Source organism: Podarcis vaucheri, assembly GCF_965113315.1.
Source record: "Podarcis vaucheri genome assembly, chromosome: 16".
Taxonomy (NCBI): domain Eukaryota; kingdom Metazoa; phylum Chordata; class Lepidosauria; order Squamata; family Lacertidae; genus Podarcis; species Podarcis vaucheri.
Window position 1 is genome coordinate 17,082,425 of NC_138754.1, and position 17,133 is coordinate 17,099,557.

The following is a 17,133-nucleotide window of genomic DNA, read 5'->3' on the forward strand; positions in this document are numbered from 1 at the left end:
CATCACTTCGGGTAGAAGGTTGGCTGTAAATGACCTTCTTATTGCTGGTGGTGCTAAAACAAGTAGAGAAATGAGAAATTAGAGGCAGGGACCTGGCAATAGAGGAAGATATCCCAGAAGCGTAGGCAGAAGGCGGAATGCTGAGGGTGGCATTCAGCTAAATCCCAGGCCATATTCACACCATACAATTCACAGCTTGCAGAGTTGGAAGGGGCCACCAAAGGTCATCTAGTCCCACCCTCAGCTCAAGAATCCCTGGCAACCTCTGCTTAAAAACCTCCAGTGAAGGAAAGTCCACCTTCTCAGGTAGTCCGTTCCATTGTCAAAAGGCCGTACCTTCGGAAAGTTCTTCCTAATGTTTGGTTGGAATTTCCTTGTCATTTTAATCCATCAACTTGGGTCCCACCCTCTGAATCAACAGAAAACAAGCTTGCTCCATCTTCCATGTGACAGCCTTAAAATATTTGAAGATGGCTATCCTATCACCTCTCTAAACATCCCAAACTTCCTCAACCATTCCTCATAAGGCTTGGTCTCCAGGCGTCTGACCACCCTGGTCGCCCTCCTCTGCACCCTTTCCAGCTTGTCAACACCTTTCTTAAAATGTGCCACCCAAAACTGGACACAAGAATCCAGGTGGGGGGGGGGGTCTAACCAAGGCAGAACAGAGTGGCACTTTGGCTTTCCTTGAGGTGGACACTCTACTTCTATTGATGGAGCCTGGAATCGCATTTGCTTTTGTTTGCTGCTGCATCACACTGTTGGCTCTTAAGAGGAGTCAACAGAGTTCCCTGTGAAGCAAGATTGAGTGCTAAACCACTCTGGAAACTGTAGCTCTGTGAGGAGAATACGGGTGTCCTATCAACTCTCAAACTACAGTTCCCAGGATTCTTTGGGTGAAGAAGCCATAACTGTTTAAAGTGGCACCACAGCGCTTTAAATGCATGGCATGAATGTGGCCCTATTTAGAGCAGACCCACCTTAGCCATGCTGGTTAATTTCAGCGGGTCTACTCTTGAGTAGGGCTAACACCAGATGCAACCCCTTTTGGCATATAAGCAATGTATACAAGTTCGTTAATAAATAACTCTGGGCACCTGATACCCAGAGGCTCCCATCAGGAGGCTGGTGCACCATGGCTCTTTCCGCAAGTGCCACCCTCTTCGGTGGTTAGGAAAGAGGCCAGGGGGAGCCCAGTGGCCCCCAAGCCTCAGCCAACATATAAGAGTTTTGGGGGCAGGAGGAATATGTGGGGAGAGGATGAGAATGGCAGGGCAATGTGGGCTGGGAAGAAGGGTTCTGGTGGAGGAGACACCGACGCCGCCAACCCAACTGGCCAAGCTTCTACTCACTCTCTTCTCTCTGAAAAAGAGGGAAAAAACAAAACTTTAGCCAACAAGGCAAACTTCAGTTTCCTCAAATCATTTGGGCAAATCTTCTTCTTCTGACAATTATAATTCACACTATACATTCAAAGCGCAGTGACACTCCTTTAAACAGTCATGGATCCTTCCCCAAAAGAGTCCTGGGAGCTGTAGTTTGCTAAGATGCTGAAGAGTTCTGAAGAAACACCCGTATTTCCCACTCCGAGGTACAATTTCCAGAGTGGTTTTACAGTCAACCCGTCTTCTCAGGGAAGTCTGGGAATTGTAGCTCTGGGAAGAGAAGGGGGGGGGGGTCTCCTCACAACTCTCAGCACCCTTAGCAAACTACAGCCAGGCTGCATTCACACTCTACATTTAAAGCAGGATTGTATCGTTTGAACAGTCATAGCTTCCCTCAGAGAATCCTGGGAAATGTAGAATTTGAAGAGCTCCCGGTGTGGAGACAAAATTGGGTTAGGATCTACTTGGACTTCTTTTGGGGGCACTTGACTAATCCCAGTAAACTCTGTTCCTATTCTATTTCTTGAAAGGGGTCAGACACAGGCGAGAGGGAGAAGATGTGATGTTTCGAGCTTTTCAGAAAAGGAGAAGGAAGGAATGCAGTGGTATCTTCTGAAAGTACCTCAGATGCTCTACTGTCTAGACTGCAAAAAGTCACATTCAGCTGATTTGCTGATCAACTTCCCTTTCATATTGTTCCAAGTCTAAACTGACTGCTTGCGGTCATATCTGTGACACTTGCTTTGATGCTTTGTAACATGTCTCTAAAAAGCTACCCTCTCTGCTTGTACGCAGAGTTTCCTGTGAGGGGCTAGGCCAAGACCTTGTCCTCTGTGCAGCTCTCAAAGCTACCACTTTTTAATAAAGAAGATTCTCAACAGTTCTTAATCCTACAACTTCTGTCTGGAGACTATTTCTTAGACTCCACATTTGGGAAGATGAAATAACTATTAATCCACTCTGGAAATCGTAGCCCTCTGAGGGGAACAGGGCACCCTTAAGAAACTTCCTTTCCCAGGATCCTTTGGGGGAAGCCATGGCAGTGTAAAGTGATAGGATACTGCTATAAATGTATGGTGTGAATGTGGCCTGGCTATTTTTGTTAAGGGTGCAGGGTTGCTAGGATGGAATAACAATTTTAATGGGAACTGTAGCACTGGGAGAGGGACAGAGGCCTCCTAACAACTCTTAGCACTCTTAATAAACTATAGCTCCCCAAATTCTTTGGGGGAAGCCATGACAGTTTCAAGTTCATCACAGTGCGTTAAATGTTTAGTCTGTAGCCTAGGTCAGCCTTTTGCCAGCTAGGTTCTTTCCAGAGGTTATTGGCTACAGCTCCCCTGAGCCACCAGCTGGCACAGCTGCCTCACAGGATTGTTTAAGAGCCTTACAAGCACCTCACCTATGTCATTTATGGCCACGATTCAACAACCATGTAAGGGAGTCCAATGTCATCCCCGTATTGCAAGCTCCCACCTATTTGGGGAAGTGCATGGGATATTAAACCAAACGCCAAGCCCAGAAAACCTTGCCAGTGGAGGAAGCCGCATACATAATCAAACTAAACATCGCATGACATGATCGGTTCAAGTGCAAAGCCTGCTACTTACTGCTGAAGAAGCCCCGGCTGTAGGCAAACCAGACCCCAAAGATCACCAGGCCTAGGACGATGAGAAGCACCACCACAGCAGCAACAATGCCGCCCACGTTGACTTCACCTGCACAGAAAAGGAAGATGGTATTCAGCTCTTCTGAAAAGGAGCCTGTCACACAGCAAGACCCTACACAGTCTGGCAAAACAGCATGGAATCATAGAATTGTCGAGTTGGAAGGGACCCTGAGGGTCATTCTAGTGCGATGCAGGAGTTGCAGGTAAAGAATCCCTGGCAGGCGGCCATCCAAACTTCTGCTTCAAAACCTCCAATGATGGAGAGTCCGTCTGGTGACACCTGTACACCTGTATACCTTGGACCGACTCTAATTCCCTGGAGGTTTTCTCCTTCAACTTTGGCTGAAGTGGGGCAGCAAACCTAACACACAGTGAGAATTTGTTTCTTACTCATTTCTCTCTTTACAGCAGGGGTGTCTAATGATGGTTTTTTCCTGCCTGAGGCCTGTTGTCACCTTTGGCCAACTGCCTTGGGGGTGCCACCCCACACTTGTAATAACTTTCCTCTTTATCTGGCAATTCCCCATTCCTACTGGGCTTCTGCGGCCTTATCCTGTTTTTCCCAAAGACAAATACTAGAATGTATTTGGAACGCCAATTAATGGATTAGTTTCAGGTATCTTTTCATCATTCCTGCCCTGTCACCAAGATCCTTTTGTTCGTGATCTTACTTCCACTTCTCCAATCCCATACTTCAGCCAACTCATCTTGGGAAATTCCTAACCTTTTTTTCCCAATAGTGGAAAGCACCTTCTAAATCACCGTATCCTAGTATCGATCAAGGCTGTAGACAATGAGGGAGGGATGTTAAGCTCCCTCTGAGAGCACCAAAATTTCATATTCGGAAATTCATTATTCATAAAAAGAATACTAGAACATAATGAAGTAATAACTGGCTATACCTTACCCATGGACCCTCTAATTTTACCATCTGAATATGTTGAAGAAACTGCACCAAGGGGACAGGGAATTAATGCAAACATCTCTTAACTTGCTGCCAGAATGGTTACAGCATTTGTCAAAATTGGGGGCGGGGCAGAAATGAGAATACCATCCTCAAGAGAATGCATAACTAAAATCTGGGACACAGTATATGCATGGTTAAGCTTACAGAGATGGTAAGAAACATAGAGGGGAGACAAGAAGATGCCTTTACAGTATTGAGAAATGGGAGTCTTTTTATAATGTACTGGAGGAATAAGGTACAGGATAATGTACACATTTGCAAGCTTGTGATATTAATTTTATTTTGTTTGATTTTGGAAATGTGCTCCTATTATGTTTATTTCTAGATATCCCCTTCTATTTTTAATTGTCATCTGTTACTAGTGCCATGTTGTTGTTGTTTGTGTACACACACACACACACACAGACACACACACTGAACAAATACAATGTAAGTGAAAAGTGGGCAACTGCAACAGATAATACATCAGTCAAATCTAAAATTGCAATTAACTCTTTCACATCATTCCAGGTATACACATATATTTAGGCACAAAAGAGAGAGCTAACGTTATTAAGTAAACTGTTTCCAGTGCCTTCATCCTCCAAAACCCCTAAAACCTAAATAATATATAAGGGAAGCTCTGGAATATTATGTATTTATGCATTTTTCATAAATATCTGTAAAGGTATTTGGGTTCAGGTTGCAAAAATCTGCTCTCAGGTGTTCGTTCCCTCCATAACCAAACAGTAGAGCCGGCCATTAAGGCAACCCACCACCAGTCGGGCCTACTTACTGGTCTCCATGCGCACCGTGTCAGACTTCTGGGGGGCCCCGACTTTGTTGTCTGCCTGGCAGTAGTAGTCCCCAGCGTCATAGGCCATCGCGGGCTCAAAAGACTGAAAGAGAGGGAGAAAAAGAGGGGTCTCAGCAGCACGCAATTCCCAGGGGTCAGGAGACCTCTCTTGTCTACTCGAAAGCCAGAAGTAATGGGGAAGGAGGTGCAAAGAATCGACAATTTCAGCCCATGCCAGCCTGCTGTGTGTTCACCTTCAAACCATAGTTTGATTTAAAACAGCACGCAAGCAGAACGATAGTTACTTCTTGCCTTTTTTGTACTTAGTATGGGGCACTATTTTCAACCCCACTTTCATGTTCTCCCAACGAAACCTAGGCCCCTTTAAAATGTCTTGGCTTCCCCCTCCCAAGAAGGATCCCCGGAACTGTAGTTTGTTAAGGGTGCTGAGATTTGTTAGGAGATCCCCTATTCCCCTCGCCGCGCTACAATTCCCAGCGTGCTTCAACAGCCGACCGCTCTTCCTAGGCAACTCTGGAAACTTGGTAGTTCGGTGATGGAAATGGGAGGGCCTCCAAAAAAACTCTCAGCACCCTTGAAAATAACATTCTTTGGGGGAAGCCATGACTATCTACAGTGGTATCATGGCACCTTAAGTAAGGCAGTGAGGCGTAGTGGTTAGTGTCCGACTAGGACCTGGGAGACCAGGGTTCCTTCACTCAGCCATGAAGCTCCCTGGGTGATCTTGTGGGCCAGTCAGTGCCTCTCAGCCTAAGCTACCTCAAAGGGATTTTGTGGGGAGTTAAATGAGGTGTGTGTGGGGAGAACCACAAAAGCCACCTTGGGAGAAGAAGGTGGGACATAAAGGCAAAATAAAATAAAGACTAGTGTGCGTGTGGCGTTAAGGAAGCATAACTGAGAGTAGAAGAATTACTATTCCTCACTACTGGCCTCCCCTCTCAACAAACCTCATGCCCAAGGACCCCTTATTTTTCAACACACAAGGCTGCCAAACTTTTCTCCCCACCCCCAAAACCAAAGTCAGAGTAGCACCCCCCCCCAAATATGACAGAATTCACAAAGCTCAGAGCCTGTTTTCAAGACCCTACCAGAAGCCCCGTCTTGGGGTCCATTGTGTAGGATGAATTCCTGAAGAGGGAGTTGGTTTTGGGGTCTTGGGGCATCGGGATGTTGTCTTTGAACCAGGTGAAGGTGGGAGGCGGGGAGCCGTCTGTCTCCACGCAGGTGAGAACCGCTTTGGTGCCAATGGTGACCACAGAGGGCACTTGGGCCTTGGGCTTCGAGGGCGGGACTGCAAGGCCAAGAGACGTCCGTTAGAGAAACAAAGGTGGTGGTGTTGTTGCAGGAACGCTCAGTTAGTTTGTGAAAGGCGAGCAGCTGTGCAGGACAACTTGAAAAACATGCACTCCACTGGTTCTAAATTCATTTGCTCTAAACCAGAGGTTCCCAGACTACTTGAAAATTGCTGGTGGATCTAAGTGGATCACTTAAACGATTTTTAATGGGAAATGATTTATAATTAATTGAATAAAATGTTTAAAATAACACTTACAAAAAGAAAACAAGAAGCTTTTCTATTAGGAATTCTAGGCGCCGAAATTCCAAAGGAACAGAAAAGACTGCTTATGTATACAACAACAGCTGCGTGGATGCTGCTAGCCCAGAGATAGAAAGAAGACACAAGTCCCTACCAGAGAAGAATGGCAGATCAAGTTTCTGGACTATGCCAAAATGGCAAAAATGACCAGAAAAATCATAAATCAGGAAGACCAACATTTCAATAAGGAATGGGGGAGATTTATAATTTACCTTGGGGACCACTGCAAACAATTAAAAATGTTACTGGGATTGCAATAACACTTGTAATGTAACGAGAACTATGGATACAATGGAGATATAAAATTTTCAGACTATCATATAAGATGCCGTTTAACAATGGGACCCACAGAGGGGAAGGAAGAAAGTCTAGAGATTCGTGGGAATCTTGTACTTATGGAAGGTGTTGTGGTATGACTGTAAATTGTAATATGGAAAATCAAATAAACAAATTGGGCAGGGGGGATTCTGCTTGTTGTTGCAATTGCATTGCCCGGCGCTAGACCCTGGATCATTTTTTTCGTTGTACAGTGGTACCTTGGGTTAAGTACTTAATTCGTTCTGGAGGTCCTTTCTTAACCTGAAACTGTTCTTAACCTGAAGCACCACTTTAGCTAATGGGGCCTCCTACTGCCTCCGCGCCGGCAGAGCACAATTTCTGTTCTCATCCTGAAGCAAAGTTCTTAACCTGAAGCACTATTTCTGGGTTAGCAGAGTCTGTAACCTGAAGCGTATGTAACCTGAAGCGTATGTAACCTGAGGTACCACTGTATTTTTACAGACACACCACGGACCAGGGGAAGGGCCACAGCTCAGTGGTAGAGCGTCGGCTTTACCCAAGAAGCTCCTAAATTCAATTCCCAGCACCTCTGGGTACGGCTGTTAGAGGCTCCTGCCTGAAACCTCAGAGAGTCGCTGCCAGTCAGGGTAGACAATACTGAATTGGATGGAGCGACAGTATAAGACAGCTTCCTATGTGCCACCTGAACAAAGCTTGTGCACCACTGTATGGGAAGCCTGACTCTGAAGGGGAAAACACCCCACTATTATTTTGCCTTTGAGGAAACATCCCATCAAAATCTTGTTAGGGCAACAGCTAGCCTTCTTATTATTCTCCGTGTTCTCTAGTTAGATCTGGGTGAGGAATACACACAGAGAAACCTCCTCAATATTGCACTAATAATATTGTCATCATTGTTGCCATCTTCTAACTAAGGTCCATTTTGCACCATAAATTAAAAGCACAGTTTTATCACTTTGGACAGTCATGGCTTTCCCCAAAGAACTGTGGGAGGTGTAGTTTCTTAAGGGTGCCGAGAGTTGCTAGGAGGCCCCACTATTCCGCTTACAGAGCTCCAATTTCCCAGAGTTCCCAGGGATGAGGAATTGATTGGCATATCTTGGCAGGAATGTTCTTCCACAGAACAGGGGCAGCCTTGCTCTGTGGAGTGGGATTCTGAGATCTTAGGAACTTGCAGGAGAGATTCTCCTTCAGACCACAGCAATCTTCCTGGCAGTATTAAGGGGCAAGGTGGTTTCTCAAGTAAGCTGGTCGTGAGCTGCATGTGGCCTTTTACTGTATGTATATAGCTTGGCCTGGTAGCAAATGGGAAGCCTGTGCAAATCCTGCAAGCAAGGCGTTCTATGCTGATGGTTGTTTCTCCCCCAACAAGCAACTAAGCTGCCACATTCTGTGCCCGCTGCAGCCTCTGAATCAACCCCCAGGGCAGCCCCGCATTGAAAGTATTGCAGTAATCCAGCTGTGAGGCTACCAATTGCTGTGGTTGAGGTATTAAAATAATTAATTCCTCATTTACGGGCTGCTTGACACAAGGGCGCTGAGAGACCTTTGGGCCGTTGAGCTTCTGGAGGCCAGTGGTCAGGGCCATGAAAGATTCTGGACATAAAATGACATTTTGTACCTTGAACAATGAGCCGCACAGAGGAATGTCGAAAGTCCTCTGGAGGGACAAGCACCTCGCAGATGTACAGGCCCGTGTCTTTCCGAGTCACCGATTTGAAATAGAGTTCATTGGGATAGAACTGGACGCGATCCTTGTAGGGGTCTGTGGGGGGGAAAAGAAGGCCCTCAGAGCATGAGAAAACACCAGGGAATAAGCTCTTCCGGGGAATACTTCAGCACAAGTGGTGATAATTTTACCTCAGTACTGGTGGAATCATCAGACTGCAGGGCCTAATTCTGTCTAGTAGGGGCCCTGAACAAGGCTGTTTTCTCCCAACTTAACATGGGAACACTCCCAGAAGTGAATTTAGTCCATATTGGTTTTTAAAAATGGGTCTAGTAGACCCAATCTCATCATTCTATGATGTATCACGCGTGTATATAACATTTCCCTAATTTTTATCCCCCATAACTCAATAATAATATTAATAACAATATCCCGCTCATCTGGCTGGGTTTCCCCAGCCACTTGGGGTGGCTTACAGTACATATAAACTGGATTAGTTCTTTCTCTCCTTGACGTCTGATGGGAAGGCATTCCACAGGAAGGAAGAGGATTTTTTTATTCACTTTATTGATTTTGACATGTGAGATAATCCAGTACAGCAATTTTAATCAAAATCTGAGATGTGGTAGTTAATTTTTTAAAGAAAAATTTGTAGTGATCTGCTGTGGAACGACCCCATTGAAGTAGGTAGCAGCTGTTACCCAGACCTTACTGCTGGTTACAAAGGGCCCCCCCATAACAGATCAAGCTTCAGGGCCACAAAATGTAGGCCCCCCACTGCCCACACCCAATGCTAGGTGTGGCGCAGATAAAGACTGCTGCGAAGGATCCATTGGGAGGCTTAAAATTGGCTTCTGATTGTTCCTTGGCAAGAGGGGTGTCTATCTGATGACATTTAAGTCATTAAGGCCCCTTTCCATGTGCTACCAGCACAGGGAGGGTGGCAGCACAAGAACGTGCCTTTTCCGTGGTGGCTCCCTGCTTGTGGAATGGCTCGCCTGCCTTTTATTTGTGCATGGATGAGTTTTGATTTTACTGATTGCCTTTACTGTAACTGGCTAGTATTTTTATTGTGTCTAAGTCACTGTGAGTCATTTCCATGAGTAAAGCTAGCTAAATAAAATAAAATAAAATATCTGGCATCAAATAGAAGCCCTGCTGAAATCTGAGCAATGTAGGAAGATTTTGAAAGGTCCTAGGAAAGCTAGCCAAGAAGGCCAAATCCAGCTCCGGAAGGGAGACTGTTAGGCAGCTGGTATGCCAACAGCATCCCTACTCTGCCTTAGAGGCTCAGTTTCAGGTACTACAAACACTGGAAACAAGGAGACAGCAGGACAAACAACCTAGCAAGGCAGATGGATGTTCAACAGGGAAGAGGGACAACCTCCCCCCCCCCCCGCCGCCTTGAATCAAGGAAACGGATGTACACCTCTCCTGACCCAATTGGTTTCTCCCTATGACCTATCCAGGTAGGACCCACGCGGCAGACAATAAGAATAAAGGGTTCCAGCTTCAGCAGAAGTTATCTTCTAGGACCCCAAAAGTCCCCTTTTAGAATTAACTCATCCTCCAAAACACGAACGCACACACAGTTAAACTACCCACCTGTGAAGTGACCGTCAAAATAGAAGAGTGTTGTGGCGCCATCCCCCTGGAATTTCCACTCCACACGCCTTGGGGAGCCCTGGTATGCCTTGCAAGGCAATCGTGCTTCTAAAAAATGTTAAAGGGGAAAAAGAACACGGGTAAGCGGGAAGGCAGAAAAGCATCACATTGGGACACATGGATTACCAGGAGAGTCTGGCACAAATTCCAAGAGAAGAAGCATCATCCAAGCTCCAGGAAGTTGCCTGAGACCTGGGTTGTGGGCACCGAAACAGAATGCCCTTTAAACAGGCCCAGAGCCACTGCACCAAAGCCCCAGGAAACAACTGGCTATAATTTTGGCAAAAGAGGCTTTTCTCATGTACTGCAAAGGTTAGAAGAATGCTTTTTCCAAAAAATGCACTCTGTCTCTCTCTCCCTCAAGGACATTCTTTGGAGTATTCTATTTACAGGGCACTTTTGAGATGAAGATTCACTAAATCAATGGCTTCGTATCTGTGGCTCCAGATAAGTAGATGAGGGTAACTATTGGGGACAAGCTGTCATTTGAGGGATGAAAGTTTTGCTAAATCTGAATCCATCATGTAAAAGAAAACAGCATGGGCTGTGTTTTGTATCACCACATGCATTAATACTTACTGGAAGGCTCATCTGAATTAGTTTTACACTTTTCCCTTTTTTATACGTACTTTTTGAAACACAAGGGAGATAGATACCCAAGTGAAATCTGCATACGTAAAATCATACAGTAAAAACATGGCTAAAAATAGACATCAATTAGCCATTGTGGAAAGATAGCGGTTGGCATGGAATTGGCCTGGTAGGCAGCCCTAAGGTTGATTGGCTCCCCTAATTAGGCACATACCTAATGAGCATCAGTCATTTTATTATCTTTACCTTAAGGGTATGTTATCCTTTTCTACACCCCCCAACACATATATACCATCCTGTCAAAATATCAGTATCTCTTTCTTAAATAATAATAATAATAATAATAATAATAATAATACCACATATCAGGGGGAAGTCAAACTGCTTTTGCCTGTTTTTTGCTGCAACACTTCAGGATTTTAGAAGCAGCTTGTAAAGCATGGAATGGTGAGGGGGAGGGGGACAATGAATGAAGATAAGTGTTAATTACACGCTTCAAGAATAAACGAGCACACATGGTTTTGCAAAGGGGTGGGGGGTGCCATTAAGTCCAGGCTCTAAAATTATCCAGCTGACAAAATGAATTGGAGAAGGTGTGGGAGAGAGAGATCGAAAAGAGGAATACAACATTTTTAAGCATTAGGAATTGGGAAGAAGGGGCCGGAGCTCAGAGGCAGAACATCTGCCTTGCATACGGAAGGTCCTGGGGCTCAATTCCCATGCAAGGCTGTGAATGTCCCATTGCCCCAAACCATTGGAGAGCCACTGCTGCCCAAGAGCTAGATGGACCAAGGATCTGACTCATTACAAGGAAGGATGGGCTGGGGGCTTCCCCTGCCTGACTCAGTATAAAGCAGTTTCCTGTGGGGAGCGAGAAAAGGGTTGTGGGCAAGGAAATCCTGCTGTGGGGTCGTTCCAGAGGAATGGAAGCAAACGGGTGTATTGTTGTGGAAGCGGGGAGCTGAGTTGTGAAGATGTTCCTTGCCATATTTGAATGTTGGGGGCACAGGGGGAGGAGAGGGGGGCACCTTGCCCCACCCTGGCCTTGCAACACAGCCGACTGAAGCCGCCTCCTTCTACCAGGACGACTGAAAAGCTCTTGCAGAGGGGGAGAAGGGCTGAAGGCAGGAACCGGGGCCTGAGCAATTCAGCAGAACTTTTGCAAGTGAGGCAGAACCAGGGCGGTATCTGGTCTCCACTTCAGGCAGCAAAATGTCTTGGGCTGGCACCCGACACAGGACAGCCTTCCCAAGCCTAGCAACCATCAGATGTTTCAGATTCCAACCCCTCGGCCTACACGGCCATTTTGCACCAAACTCCCATCAGCCCTAGCTGGCAGCCATAAGCCCAACCAGCATGATGCCGGGGCTGATGGGCGTTGTAGTCCAACACGTCTGGAGGGAGAAAGCTGCTGTGAGGTCCGACCAAAAGAGCACAGAAACCCTTCGTTGCAAGAGAAGACAGCCATCGTTTTCGGGACTTACCGCTGTTCTCAGGAACTTGAACGAGTGTCTCCTGGCTTGACTGGCCTGATATCAAGGACCCTGTAGCAAAGAGGAAATTTCAAAGTTATCAAGGCCCTGTCTGCACTATCCATTTAAAGCGGTATCGTTCCACTTTAAAGCTTCATGGCTTCCACCAACTATTCCCCAGAGCTGTAGTTTGTTTTTTGTTTTTTTAATTTTTTATTACATTTTTTCCAGATAAAGATAACCAGTCAGATATACAAAGAAACAAGAACAGCAAGAAAAGAAAAGAAAAAATATGAATCGTTTCAAAGCTTATTTCAATCTTCTATCAGACTTCCCCACATCTCCCACACAATGCATTCTTAACAATAAAATTATCAGCAAATTATAACCTTGTTTCATGTGTTTCTTTTGTACTTTCAAATCATTGCATTTTAAGTTTAAATTACTTATTATCCATTTACTTTGAGAACAAGTATAATATCATTTTAAACATTTAAACATTTAATCCTTTCATTGATGTTACCTAATTTCATATATCCACCCTCGTTGCTGGGGCTGTACCTTTCCAAATCATGCGAATTATTATAGTTCATATAACTTATAAAATTTTTGCAAATAGTCCTTAAATTTTTTCCAATCCTCCTCGATCGTTTCTTCTCCCAGATCACGGATTCTGGCAGTCATCTCGGCTAATTCCATATAGTCCATCAATTGCGTTTGCCACTCCTCCAGTGTGGGTAAATCTTGAATCTTCCAATATTTGGCCATAAGAATTCTTGCTGCTGTAGTTGCATACATAAAAAACGTTCTATCCTTCTTTAACACCTTTTGGCCGACAATGCCCAAGAGGAAGGCCTCCGGTTTCTTAGGAAAGGTGTACTTAAACACCTTTTTTAACTCATTGTAAATCATTTCCCAGAAGGCCTTCACTCTTGGATATGTCCACCAGAGGTGAAAGAATGTCCCTTCAGCCTCCTTACATTTCCAACATTTATTGTCAGACAGATGATATATCTTAGCAAGCTTGACTGGGGTCATGTACCACCTGTATATCATTTTCATAATATTTTCTTTCAAGGCATTACATGCCGTAAATTTCATACCAGTGGTCCATAACCTTTCCCAGTCTTCAAACATAATGTTGTACCCAATGTCTTGAGCCCATTTTATCATGGCTGATTTGACTGTCTCATCCTGAGTGTTCCATTTAAGCAGCAAGTTATACATTCTTGATAATAACTTAGTCTTTGGTTCTAACAGTTCTGTCTCTAGTTTCGATTTTTCCACCTGGAATCCTATTTTTTTATCCAACTTGAATACCTCATGAATTTGGGCGTAATGGAACCAATCCTGCACCTTATTCTTTAGTTTTTCATAGCTCTGCAGCCCAGAGCTGTAGTTTGTTAAGGGCGCTGGGAGGTGTTCAGATACCCCTCTTCCCTTCTCAGAGCTACGGCTCCCAGAGTTGCCTGCAAAGGGGGACTGACTGTTAAATCGCTCTGCGAATTGTAGCTCTGTGAGGGCAACAGGGGGTCTCCTAACAACTCTCAGCACCCTGAACACACTACAGCTCCCAGGACTGTTTGGTGGGGAGCCATGGCTGTTCAAAATGGCATGCTATTGCTCTCAATGTACTAAGAGAGGATTTCCCTTCAGTATTTGAAGACAACAGCAAGTAGCTTAAAGACTAAGTCAGCTTTCCCCCCAACTTGGCACCTCCCATATGCTTTCGAACTACAGCTCCCACCATCCCAGTGGTCATGCTGGCAGGGGCTGATGGGAGCTGGAGTTCATGATGTGGAAAGCCCTTTGATGGGGAACGCTGGATTGAACCTCCCCGGTCTGATCTACCCAGGTTCTCGTGGTCAGCTGGCATACCCTCCACTGCCCCCCCAAAGCATGCAGACATTTCCTAAACAAAATAGGATGGGAGGGGGGAAGAGGGAAGGCTTAGGAAGACATTAGGAAGAACTTTCGGAGGGTAAGAGCTGTCTGTTAGTGGAACAGACAAGCTTCTAAGGTGGTGGACTCTCCTTTGCTGGAGGTTTTTAAGCAGAGGTTGGGTGGCCATCTGTCTTGGATGAGATTCCTACATTGCAGGGAGCAGGACTAGATGACCCTGGGGGGGGGAGAGGTCCCTTCCAACTCTACGATTTTACAACTTCCTTGCATACACACAAGACAGTCGCCAGCCTTACTCAGGCAGAGAAAAATTACTTTTGCCTACAGGAAGAATAGAGCAGTAAATACTATGACTCAGGGTTTAGTACCGCAACATGAGCTTGGCACAGGTGGGCGGAATCTGAAGTGGGAAGGAAAGGAGAGAGAAAAGGCGAAACCTGATGCAAACGCGTGTTTGATGAAGGAGTGTTCAGTGAAAACAGAAACAGCCCCCGTATGACCAGGTCTCTCGATCCTGTGTGATGCTGGGAAGATTGCTGGGACATGGGCACACCCCTCCCCCTGCCCTGCTACAGGTACATTTATTTCTATTAGGGCAGCTTTCACCAAGCTGGCGCTCTCGGGACATTCTGGACCACAACCTTCACACAGTGCATCGTTAAACTATGGAACTCCCTGCCACAGGAGGCAGTGATGGCCACCAACCTGGGTGGGTTTAAAAGAGGACCGGGCAAATTCACAGAGGAGAAGGCTACTAGCTATGATGGCTACGCTTTGCCTTCACAGTTGGGAGCATTAAACGTTTCTGAATGCCTGTCACTGGAAGCCACAGGGCGGGAGAGGGCTCTTGTGCTTGGATCCTGCCCGGGGGTTTTCACACAATGGGCATCTGGTTGGCCACTGTGAGAACAGGATGCTGGAGGAGATGGACCACTGGCCTCTGCTTGGGTTCTTATGTAGTGCATAAGAGCTACATATTGTAGATGTCAAAGGCCAACGTTCATCATCATCATCATCATCACTTTTAATTTGTATTTTAACCCTTTCTATCTTACAATACTCAAGGCGGTTTACAAGCTGAAGAAACAAAAAATGTACAACTTGTAACAATCCAATGCAATACAAAAATGTGATTATAAAACTTTAAAATAGGCAACCTACATCAAAAAGTAACATTCAACAATCATTAGAAAAGTATTAAATAATAATAACATATAAACGTTAAACAGAAATCCACTCAACAGTTACAATAAATAATTTCTAAACTATAATCAATAAAACAATGGCAAGTCACAGTACATAAAATGATAAGGTTCATCTAGGTTCAACCTCCAAACACTCTCTAATTGACAGGGTGCTCCAACAAACCAGTTCTCTCACTCTGCACCTTCTGTTCAAAAGCATTGCAGAGCCTTCGCACTGGTTCATGTAAGGTAAAAAGGTAAAGGACCCCTGATGGTTAAGTCCAGCCAAAGGCGACTATGGGGTTGTTGCACTCATCTCGCTTTCAGGCAGAGGGAGCCGGTGTTTGTCCACAGACAGCTTTCCGAGTCACGTGGCCAGCATGACTAAACTGCTTCACGCGCAACGGGACACTGTGGCAGAAACCAGAGCACACGGAAACACCATTTACCTTCCCGCTACAGCGGTACCTATTTATCTACTTGCCCTGGCATGCTTTCGAACTGCTAGGTTGGCAGGAGCAGGGACTGAGCAACGGGAGCTCACCCCATTGCAAGGATTTGAACCGCCGACCTTTGGATCAGCAAGCCCAAGAGGCTCAGTAGTTTAGACCTTCTCTCAAGCATGAATATGCCATCCACTGCTCACTTCCAGAAAGTGGGTGGGATGGGACTTTAAAAACAGCAATAACTTGCCAATGGGAAGGAGAGGCTCCCACACAAAGGGCCATGGATGGAGCAGAAAGAGGAGTCAGGAGGAGGTTAACTGGTCTTCAACCCACCTGGTGGAATTTCTGGCTTTGCTAGTTTCAGCTTCACTCCCCCTGCCCCTGGGCACCCACGCACTCATTACTCACTTCACTCACTTCACTTCCGTGTCAGAAGAAACTGACTCAAACCACTGGCTCTGCAGAATGACCTCATTTCCATCCTCAGCTGCTTTTATCAGGTAATTTAGCTGGCAGGCAGTAATTCCCAAGCCAAATGCACCCATGCCCCACCCCTGGGCCCATGAAAGTGCTCAGTTCTAAGTAAACATTGTTGTTTTAACAGTTTTCCAGGTAGGGGGAGGAATGCAACAGAGTTTGCATTTTTCAAATAAATAAGAGATTAGATAGCACAAGGGGAAAAATAAAAGCAGCAAAACACATAATGAAACGAGTGTTTTACAGGATTTACAGAAGCAGTCTTGGTTTCTGATTTGATCCCGGAATCCTCCTTTTCCTTAGGACATCCCTATCTTCACCAGAGAAATGTTGCAGGGTACGGAGTTATGCAATCCCCCTGAGCCAAGGGAGAGAAGTAACTATATCTTTAGAAGACATCTGAAGGCAGCCCTGTATAGGGAAGTTTTTCAATGTTTAATGTTTTACTATGTTAGAGAGAGAGAGAGAGAGAGAGAGAGAGAGAGAGAGAGAGAGAGAACCGCCCAGAGTGGCTGGGGCAACCCAGTCAGATGGGTGGTGTATAAATAATTAAATTTATTAAATTATTAAATTATTACTATTATTATTATGGTGTTGGAGGAGCCTCTTGAGAGTCCCATGGACTGCAAGAAGATCAAACCTCTTCATTCTTAAGGAAATCAGCCCTGAGTGCTCACTGGAAGGACAGATCGTGAAGCTGAGGCTCCAATACTTTGGCCACCTCATGAGAAGACTCGACTCCCTGGAAAAGACCCTGATGCTGGGAAAGATGGAGGGCACAAGGAGAAGGGGACGACAGAGGACGAGATGGTTGGACAGTGTTGTCGAAGCTACCAGCATGAGTTTGACCAAACTGCGGGAGGCAGTGAAAGACAGGAAGGCCTGGCGTGCTCTGGTCCATGGGGTCACAAAGAGTTGGACATGACTAAACAACAACAATGGGATAGGACATCCTTATTTTCACTGGAAGAATGTTGCAGGGTTTCTTATGCACTTAATTAATTAAATCCCAC

At 45.5% G+C, this 17,133-nt stretch overlaps 1 protein-coding gene across 2 annotated transcripts in view; it reads right to left on the reverse strand.

Annotated features, from left to right (window-relative positions):
• F11R (F11 receptor) overlaps positions 1–17,133 on the reverse strand; it is a 31,454-nt gene that overhangs the window by 3,541 nt on the left and 10,780 nt on the right. Inside the window, exons 2-8 of one of the 2 annotated variants that reach the window (XM_082204325.1) lie at positions 12,124–12,183; positions 9,989–10,096; positions 8,336–8,479; positions 5,906–6,108; positions 4,797–4,899; positions 2,992–3,103; positions 2–53 (exon numbers count right to left, since the gene is read on the reverse strand). In XM_082204325.1, coding sequence (XP_082060451.1) covers positions 2–53; positions 2,992–3,103; positions 4,797–4,899; positions 5,906–6,108; positions 8,336–8,479; positions 9,989–10,096; positions 12,124–12,183 — 782 coding nt within the window. Of the gene's footprint in view, position 1; positions 54–1,169; positions 1,363–2,991; positions 3,104–4,796; positions 4,900–5,905; positions 6,109–8,335; positions 8,480–9,988; positions 10,097–12,123; positions 12,184–17,133 lie in introns of those variants that run through there. The other variant, XM_082204324.1, reaches the window with a different exon arrangement.